The sequence below is a fragment of the Corythoichthys intestinalis genome, unplaced genomic scaffold (assembly GCF_030265065.1).
Source record: "Corythoichthys intestinalis isolate RoL2023-P3 unplaced genomic scaffold, ASM3026506v1 HiC_scaffold_23, whole genome shotgun sequence".
Taxonomy (NCBI): domain Eukaryota; kingdom Metazoa; phylum Chordata; class Actinopteri; order Syngnathiformes; family Syngnathidae; genus Corythoichthys; species Corythoichthys intestinalis.
This window is the reverse complement of record NW_026651592.1, coordinates 8,400,448-8,410,833: the sequence shown is the minus strand read 5'-3', so window position 1 is coordinate 8,410,833 and position 10,386 is coordinate 8,400,448. Positions and strand designations below refer to the sequence as shown.

Below are 10,386 nucleotides of genomic sequence, written 5' to 3'. Positions count from 1 at the left end.
TATATATATATATATATATATGTATATATGTGTATATATACATATATATATATATTTATATATATATATATATAATTTTTTCTTTTTATTAAACTGATTTTCTTTGTTTGAAAATCTATAATTTTTTTTTAAGCAACTTATTTTCTGATTGAATAATAAAGAGAAAAATGTCCTAGGCAAAACGTGCCCAAACACAAATCAACATTACTTCAATAAAAAAGTTGCTTAAAAATAAATAAATAAATAAAAAATTGACTTCAATCCCCCCCCCCAAAAAAAAAAAGCTTTCACATGAATTTTTTTTCGTGTTTTTTGAGTTTCAAATTTATTTTTTGCATTCAAACACATTTTTTGTTGTTGTTGTTGAAGCAACAGTTTTTGGTTTAAAATATATATTTCTATTGAAGCAACTTTTTTTGATTGAAGCAACCTTTTTTTAGGATTGAATAATAAAGACACAAATCTATCTCCATATTGCTCCACCCAGGGGATACCATTTTTGATTGGGGTAACTACATTGGCACGACGCCGGCGAGCGTCCCATATTCAATGGATGACGATCTTGGCGAAAAGTATTGCCTAAGCAGCCTGATTTAGAATTCGCCTCAAGAATGATGGGAAACAAAAAAACGCTCATTGTCAACTTATCATTATAAATATTCTTGTAAGGTAATTTTATTGCTGACACTGCATTTCGGGGTCATCAACATGTTGTGCCCCCCCTGCCCCAAAAGTCAAACTCCGCCTATGGGAATAAGTTGCGGCTTATAGTTCGAAAATTACGATTATCGTGACAGGCCTGAAAAGTTGGCAATTAATGACATTTTGACACAAATCAAATGCACCAAATGAGAATAACATGTAATTGTTGGAACAGCATACAGGAATAGCCTTGGATTACGAACCATGTTGCTTCACCACGTCAAAGATCAACCACAAGATTATGTGATCGTCTAGCATGCACGTATTGCACAGCGTTCTTGTACATCAGACTTTGCAGGCTGCACGCACATTGCCTTTTTTCTGGTGAGATAAGGCCAAACAAGCGCACATTCAGGCCGAGTCAACAGATCGATGACTTTTACGCAATGTGACGCAACTTCAAGGGCTGTATAAATACAAGGGAGAGGGTACTTTAGAAGCAAATTGGACAAGTGAAAGATTTTTTTGCTTCGTATTTAACAAACGACAGAAAAAGTTTAGAATGCAAGCTGTGCGTCAGTGTTCAACATGTGCCGTTCGGACTATGGGACAACGTTTGGGCTCTCAAAGAGACGTTCCAAGCAGGAGAGGAGCAGCATGCAGCCGTCTGCTTAGGTACTTTTGTTCTCCAAAACATACTAGTTTTATTTTGGAAAAACATGTTAAAAAAAAAAAAAAAAAAAATAGACACAAATAGATTTTTTTTCTAGAGAAAATCTACATATTTGTGATCAACTGAATTAAAAAAAAAACTATTTCAATAAAAACTGAGACTTCTGTATTTAGAATAAAAATAATTTAATTCAATAATAAATTCCTAAAACTATGGCTCCTATTCTTTGAGCAATTGATGATTACTGACAAAAATATGAACATGGAAATTATATTTAAATACATTTTATTTTTATTTATTTTTTTGGGGTAAATGGAAAAAAAACCATTTTATTACACCTACTATTTCTAAATAAGTAAATGTCTTTAAAAAAAAACTGAACTGAAAGATAAAACTGTGTGTGTATTAAAACTATTTAAAGACTGTCTATTGGTAAGACTACATTTAAGTACTTAATGGTTTATAATAACACATACAGTAAGTCCTAATTTCATAATTCCTGCCAATTTAATTATTTCAGTGCCATTGACATTGATCGAAGTCCATTCATGTGGCTCTCTTAATCCTTCTGCTGTGAATTTAAATCAGTTTCTCACCAGTAGACATTCATATATTTGCAGCCAACCCTTTCAGTTCAAATGGATTGGACGTCTCTCGCTGTCAATGGCAACCAATCAATTACCATTGTAATAGCAACAACACCAAAAAACCTACTTTATCTAAAGAAACACTAACTGAAATGCACTTACTTTTTAAAAAAAACTAACAATTTTGTTTATTTCCAACCTAGCAGCAGTCATTCGGGTGTCCTCCTCAGCACCAGAATGACTGCAAACAGGAGATTGGCGCAGGGGAAAGAGTGTGCACACACAAGCGCTGCGCCTTTAAGCTTGAGCCATCTTTGTTCAACTCCATCTATTCAGGTGTGTGCCAAAATATAGATTTTTATGTTAAGTTGCAATTGAAAAATTTACTTACAAGTAAGCTTCGGACACACCACTGTTTTGGGTAATGAATGATCCACATGCTGCTTCACCATTCAAATGTTTTCTTGCAGCAAACAGAGCACCTGAGTCACGACGCACTGATCAGAAGGGCGACGTTACTGCTCACTGACGGCACCGGTACACTCCTTTCACAAAGTACCTACGCTCTGGTCGACGCCCTCGAAGCCTACACAAAGGTGGGATACAACACAATAAATAAGGGAAAGTTGTCTTTCTTACACACACACACACATATATATATATATACATATATACATATATATACTTACATATATATATATTATATATATTAGGGCTGTCAAAATTATGGCTTTAACGGGCGTTAATTAATTTTTTTAATTAATCACGTTAAAATATTTGACGCAGTTAACGCACATGTCCAGCTCAAACAGATTTAAATGACAGTTCAGTGAAATGCCCACATGTTAATTGTGTTTTATGTAGTTTTGCCGCCCTCTGCTGGCGCTTGGGTACGACTGATTTTATAGGCTTTAGCACCCATGAGCATTGTGTAAGTAATTATTGACATCAACAATGGCGGGATACTAGTTTATTTTTTGATTGAAAGCCAGACTTTTTGGGGATTTTATGGGTGAAACACGGTAATATAACACAGGTCGCAATTCCGAAATCGTAGACATCAAGGAGTAGTCAAGATTTTCTTTTGCAAATATTTACCCTTTTAAATTTTTTTTTTTTTTTTTCAAATTTTCCTTGTTTGGATCGATTATTTATGATCTAATATATCGGTGAAAATGCGACAGTAACAAAAAAAATACAATTAAGCGATAGTTATGAGGTAGATAGCCGTGACCTATTTATAGACACAATTTTTTTTTATTGTGACGTAATTTGTTTAAAGTTTAAAATATGTTTAAAATATTTTATTTTTTTTAACAAATATTAGACAGAAATTAATGATGAAATTAAGGAATTCATGATTAATGACATTTTGAATAATAATTGTAGTGACTTACCTTCTTTTATGGCTGGGTTAAACAAAAGCGGTTGCGCGGTGTCATGTCATTTCAAACGTATTTATTGCCACGTGGAAAGCAAACTTCTCTTTATTTTATGAAATATCTTGGTGCGTTTCCAGGCTGTGCACACACGGATCGCCCTGCAGAGACGTTATATGACTTCGTTGGGAAAACTGACTTCAGCTGAGGAAGACTCGCTTCAGCAGGCCATCTTTGAACAGAAAGCAGAGGTAAATTGAAACCCTTATGAATGTAGTGCCTTTATAGACACTCAAAAACGCTTTATGCTAGTTACCAAAAGTTATCATTAGCTTGAGCTATGTTAGGCTATAAAAAAAATAAATTGCTTCTTGCTTTTTAATGTTCATGTTCGTTCTTTTATATGCGGTACTATTTTTTTTTTTTTAAATCTAATAAGAATTAATTTTATTTAAAATGTTTACATATGGCGGAAAACACTCAGGTGACTTGAAGTTCTGCTCTGAGACGGAAGAAGCGATATTGTATCATATAATCATGAAATTGGTGATTTACTCCCCTCGTACTCTGTAGTAATGTCATTAAGAGGCGAGACCAGGGGTGAAAGTGGGCGGGAACGGTCAGGAACGCAGTTCATGTATAAGATTCAGGGCCAGAACGCTGTTCCTGTATAGGGTGCTTTGATTCCAAAAATATGATGGCAACAGTCAAAACGCTATGTAAAAAAAAATACAAAGCTGCCACACATGCATTTTATCTCTAAGAAGAAAACAAACTACCAACATCAGATTTACATTCACAAGTGTTAACAACAAGCATAATAAAGTGCTTGTGTAGCATAATCTGTTTCCACCGATATTTATTATTTGTTTTATTCCACGGACGGCATGGAGGTTTCCCCAGCTGTTGCAGTTATCTGAGTCTGACAATGACTGGTCACGTCAATGTGCGGATGCACGCAGCAAAGCAAAATGCCTGGACTCATTTATCCATTCAATTGGCTGTGTATTGACGTGCACATTCAAATGTGCACGTTTTCTGAAACAGCAAAAAAAAAAAAAAAGAAAAAAAAAAGAGCAAGGAAAGAGTTAAGGTGGCTTATTTATCATATTTTGTTTTATTTGCTCTGATGAGGAGGTTCAGAACATCTTAGCTGTCAATGTGCACTTTGGACTTATATTTGTTCATTTATGTTAGGCTACTTATTCATTTACTTATGATTTTAAAAAGTCAATGTTTGCGCGATCTTTAAAATATATTATGCAGAGTGAAATGAAATACAAGTCATTCGTACTTATTTTTCTGAATGTATGTTACTTATATCTTTAATATTAAAAAAAAAAAAAAAAAAAGTAAATGTTTACATTATCTTCAATTTGAATATACATCCTATGTTCTTAATTAGTTAAAATTGAGATTTGGCATTTAGTATGTGAGGAAATGAGGGAAAATAAAAATTAGGAGATGGAGGTTGTGGTTATAGCTGTTTTTGTTAACTTTTATTTTGCAAATAATTGAAAAAATACAATTTTGATTGAAAATTAGTAGGGTTGTTCCGATCATGTTTTTTTGCTCCCAATCCGATCCCGATCGTTTTAGTTTGAGTATCTGCCGATCCCGATATTTCCCGATCCGATTGCATTTTTTTGTTCCCGATTCAATTCCAATCATTCCCGATAATTTTTCCCGATCATGTACATTTTGGCAATGCATTAAGAAAAAAATGAATAAAACTCGGACGAATATGTACATTCAACATACAGTACATAAGTACTGTATTTGTTTATTATGACAATAAATCCTCAAGATGGCATTTACATTATTAACATTCTTTCTGTGAGAGGGATCCACAGATAGAAAGACTTGTGACTTTGTATATTGTGACTAAATATTGCCATCTAGTGTATTTGTTGAGCTTTCAGTAAATGATACTGTAGCCATGCCCAACTGCATGATGGGAAGTGGAACCATGACTGTGCGTAGTGCTACAAATTGATATATCTTCTCTGCGTTGGGAAATAACATAAGGGGTTAAGAAAAAGATCAATTGCTACCTTACTTCCTCACATTGCTTCCCATGATATTCCTAATCGCAGGGAGAGGGATTGAAAGGCTTTAGCCAATTCAAAAAAAGTCTCCAAAGGCTGCCAAAATTCACTCTACTCATTATACGCTGCCTTTTATCTCTCTATATAGGTAAACCGGCGCCATTACAGATTGAGCGCGACAATGCGTGAGTGGGTCGTGCAGCGCATGCAGTAATTGCGTTAAATATTTTAACTTGATACATTTTTTTAAAGAGTAATTACCGCCGTTATGGGGATAAAATTGATAACCCCACCTTAAGCCTAAACTAAAGACTCTCGATGAGTGTAACATATTATGTCTGTAACGTTAAATACAATTAGAAAACAATTAAAAAATATACAGTACTGTGCAAAAGTTTTAGGCAGGATATATACATACAGTATATTCAGTATATACATAATATAATAAAAATATATAGTACTGTGCAAAAGTTTTAGGCAGGTGTCCTGCCTAAAACTTTTGCACAGTACTGTATATACTGTATATATTTAAAAAAGGCATGGCCAATATTTTTTGCCGATTCCGATACTTTGAAAATGACGGGATCGGACCCGATCGATCGGCATCGATCGGGACATCTCTAAAAATTAGTTTTTGTATGTGTTACAGAAATGACTGACCAAAACAGTTTTCTTTGCATTTCTGTAGTTTATGCCCCCCCCTCCCCCCTCAAAAAAAAGAAAAAAAAAATCTGGCTCCGTGGCGACCTTGTGTATAACACAATGCAGAAAACTGACTTTGAAATGGTGTCCTTCTGATAGGTCAACGAACATCTGGATGAATGTAAACGCTTTGAGACCACATGGATCAAGGCTGTTAATCTCTGCAAAATAGCAGCGGAGGTGGCCTATGCATCTGGTCAGTGGGCTTATAGTATTCAAGTATTTGTAGTTTCTTACTCCTCACCACTAATTTTAGCCTTGCAAGTTCTACGTCCTGTAATTGTTCATGTCTGACAAGAATTTTACACCTCTGGTTCTCAGGATCGGAGCAGGCGTCCGTCACGTTGACGGCCAACATCCAACTGATGCAGTCGCACGCCGACCAGGCCCAGCAAGCGGCGGCAGCTGTGGACAAGAAGCTGGCCGAGACCAAAGTGGATGAGATCCAAAGGATGGCGGAGTACGTGGCCTCATTGGAGGAGGCGGACGAGCTTGAAATACAGGACGCTTACTTGAGAGAGGACTGAAGAGGACGTCCAATTTGTAGTAGTCGTATTTGTAATTGAGTTGTTTCATTCAGACAAAAATAGTGCTTTTGCCACGAGGAACTATGCTGATGTACAGTAAGTGGAAGAGTGGAAGAGCCTAATTTTTGACAAATGTTTCCTTGTGATATCTCGGTGTCAAGGAACTCTGTTGAAGTGAGTTGGGGAGTCTCATTAAGATAGTGATTCACTGTAATCTTCGGGCATCTTGGTATCAGGAAACTTGAAGTGAGTGAAATCGTTTCACATGGACAAAAATAATTAATTTTCACTATTTTGTGACAATTTGGTGTCAAAAAAAATGGTGTTCTGAGTGGAAGAGCTACATTTAGACAAAAGTTGTGCTTTGCTGCCTTCTAGTGGCATCTACGGGCAATTTTAAACCATTGGGGCCTGGAGGGAAGGTTGTGGCCTTGTCCTCAATTACTTGCCAGATAGCCGTGGGCGTTCTTTGTATTTAATTGGTGATTATTTATTTGATTAGTATTTAATGGAGCAAATGGACTGCATTTGATTAGTATTTAATCGAGCAAATGGACTGCACAGTTATTAAAACAGTTTCTATTTCTAGTCACTTCAAAACACTGTTAAGACCAGGATGAATATATTCTATCGACCCATTCATTTTCTGCACTCCTTGTCCTCATTGCAGTGCAAGTATCCATGATTATTGCAGTAAATTTATAGCAATATTTGTGTTTTTAGCACAAAACTTAGTGATTTGGTGGAGTCTGTTGTCTTGTCTATATCACTATGATCAGTATTTTTATGTCATTGATTGCATTACGTTGTCAAAACTCATCTGGAAATGAGAAATAAAAATGTCCATAATTTATGATATGTTACATAGTTGTATAGAGTTCATTTTGCCTACACTTATATATTCGTCAAACCCTTTCTTCTCACGGACCACCTCAACACCATGGACACCACCTGCAGCATCAAATTCACCCATGAAGAAGAAATAGATCAATCCATAGCCTTTCTGGACATAAAAATACATCACACAGACAACGGCGACATCAAAATAAAAGTACACAGGAAACCCACATACACCGACCAATACCTTCTATGGACATCGGAACACCCCACTATCCACAAACTATCAGTAGTCAGAACACTATATGAACGTATGACAATAATAACGGACCCGGAAGACAGAAAACAGGAAGAAAAACATATACAACAGGCATTAAAAAGGTGTCAGTATCCACAGTGGGCAAGAGAAAAAGGTGCAGGACAGGTCAAAAACAAGAACAACACAACACAGGGGGGAAGGAAAAAAACAAACAAAACAAGAACACACAGATATGGTGACGTTGCCGTAAGTGAGGGGAGTCACGGAACGTATCCAAAGGGTCATGAAAAAATACAACATAAACACACCGGTCAAACCACACACAACACTCCGCCAGATATTGGTCCACCCAAAGGACAAAATCCATCCAGAAAACAAATGCAACTCAATATATGAAATTCCATGCAAATCATGCAATAAATCATACATCGGGGAGACAGGGAGGACCTTCACTACAAGAAAAACAGAACACAAGAAGGAATGTGAAAAGGAGACAACAATGAGACAAACAGGGGCAATAAAAGAACAATCAAGACAAGAACATCACAAATCAGCCATCACCTATCACTGCAAAAGCGAAAACCACATCATGGACTGGGAAAAGGCCAGAGTCATCCGCACCGAAGAAAACAAACAGCGCTGGATCAGGGAGGCCATTGAGATCCGCAAGCAGGGCCCGAGGACCATCAACAGGGACGAGGGGGCATACATGCTCTCTACGACCTGGAACAGCATCTTGGAAGAGTGAATGGGCAGCAGAGGGCGTGACTCGCCTGTCATTCTGGCAGGTGAGTCACGCCTTCATCCATCAACTGATAATGACGCGTCACACCAACATCAGTGACCCTCTGACGAAGGCGGAAGTGCCCGCTGAAACATGTCAGGTAAATAAAACTACCTACTATTGGCTGATATGTTAGATGTTTTCTTTATAAAACTTTTACGTCTTATATCGGTTCCGCCCCCCCCCCAACAAAAATGATAAAATTGTTTGTAAACATTAAAAAAAATATAATAGTTAATTTGCGTTTCCTGAAAAATATGAAAAAATGATTTGGACGATTATTTTAAGACAGCGTCGAAATTCAGTGGTACCTCTACATTAGTGGTGCAACGATTAATCGATTAACTCGAGTATTCGATTCGAAAAAATGGTTCGACTTAAATTTTGCTGCTCTGAGTATTCATTTAATTAAAGCGACGTTCTAATGGTTTATTTTGAAAGTGTTTGCATTTACTTTTATTGATTTGGGTGGATACACTGCCCTCGGGTCTGCCTCATTTCACATCGCTGAGTCGAGCTGCTCCACGTTAAGACCAACATAAGCCAAGTTTTTGTTTTAGCGAATTTTTTTTAATGCATTCGTAATTTAGTTTATAGGTATATTTAGCTGTTTTTTGTGGTAATATGTGTCAGAACCATTTGTTAAGAGTATTGTAGGAAAGGCAAGGCAAATTTAGTTATATAGCACAATTCAACACAAGGCAATTCAAAATTCTTTACATCACATGAAGATCATAAAAATCACATTAAAATCAATAGAATGTAAAAACAAAGACGAAATATCGAAAATAGGAAATAAAATTATACATAATAATCGCATTTTATCAGTAATAGAATAAAAAAATAATGATAAAAAATAAATACATTAAAAAAAAAACTTAGCGTTTTATAGCATTTAAGCTAGCGGAATTTTGCTATGTAAGTTAGCCAATTGTTCTTTTATTGTACATAGATCCTTATTTATGTACTTTTTCATGCCGTTTGAGGCTCAGCTCAGGTATTTTAATTTTTCATGTTCCTTATCCGATTACTCGATTATTCAAACTGCCTATTTCATCGATTAATCAACTACTAAAATAATCGATAGCTGCAGCCCTACTCTTCATACTAATTTATTTCGTTCCAGGACCTGGTTTCTAAATCAAAATGGTTGTATGTTGAGCGGGATTTTTCCATAACAGTAAATTACAATTCGATTAATTCATTCCACAGCCCAAAAACTTGCGCGAAATCCTTAATAACTATTGCTGGTACAATTACAAATAGCAAGTACACATTGCAAAACTAATACATTACAAATACAAATCATAACATAAGACATGTAGTCCCCGGCATAGACTTCATAATCTATTGACCTGACACTTCGTCGTTCTTTGCGTCACGCCTTATCATAGGGGGCCGAGCTTCATTTAGTAATAGCCAAAGACGGCACACACTGATGTCGGATTTAAGCTTGGATTTTTGAAGAACTACGAAAGCTGTACCGCATACAAACAGGAGGATTGTCTCAGGAGTGATTTGTTCGAGGATTCAAGGTAACTTATTTTTCGGACTATAGGTCGAAGTTTTTTTCACAGTTGGCTGGGGGTGCAACTTATACCCAGGAGCGACCTATGTGTGAAATTATTAACACATTACGATATCATTTCACATGCTATTTTGGTGTTTTGGAGTGACACTGATGGTTTGGTAAACTTTTTAGCATGTTCTTTATGCTATAGTTATCTGAATAACTCTTAATAGCTATGGCCGCGTTCGCGTTCTGCCTTTGGCACAGCAGATAATTATGTTTTTACAATTGGGGATTAGGAGTTCAATTGTAATACATTCCAGGAGATGGTCAATCATAATTGCAACACCCCTTCCCCCCTTAGATGCCCGATACTTTTGTGTCATGTTATATCCGTGCAAATTAAAGTCAGAGCCTTTGTTGTCTTTGGTAGATAAT

At 36.2% G+C, this 10,386-nt stretch overlaps 2 protein-coding genes across 3 annotated transcripts in view; one reads left to right on the top strand and one right to left on the bottom strand.

Moving 5' to 3' along the window:
* Positions 1-3,474, bottom strand: part of LOC130911257 (odorant receptor 131-2-like) — a 29,397-nt gene extending 25,923 nt beyond the window's left edge. Inside the window, exons 1-2 of the mRNA XM_057829104.1 lie at positions 3,300-3,474; positions 2,294-2,488 (exon numbers count right to left, since the gene is read on the bottom strand). The gene's annotated coding sequence lies outside the window, so the exon portion shown is untranslated. The remainder of the gene's footprint in view (positions 1-2,293; positions 2,489-3,299) is intronic.
* On the top strand, positions 1,161-7,418 carry LOC130911181 (diablo IAP-binding mitochondrial protein-like). 2 transcript variants are annotated; one of them, XM_057828975.1, is made up of 6 exons: positions 1,161-1,317; positions 2,106-2,238; positions 2,373-2,498; positions 3,422-3,532; positions 6,131-6,227; positions 6,353-7,418. In XM_057828975.1, exons 1-6 carry the CDS (start codon positions 1,205-1,207, stop codon positions 6,556-6,558), a joined length of 786 nt encoding a protein of 261 aa, XP_057684958.1. In that variant the 5' UTR covers positions 1,161-1,204; the 3' UTR covers positions 6,559-7,418. The 2 variants fall into 2 exon arrangements, with proteins under 2 accessions (XP_057684958.1, XP_057684959.1); XM_057828976.1 differs by having other exon boundaries at positions 2,109-2,238; positions 6,353-7,417.
* Positions 7,419-10,386: the final 2,968 nt, after the last annotated feature.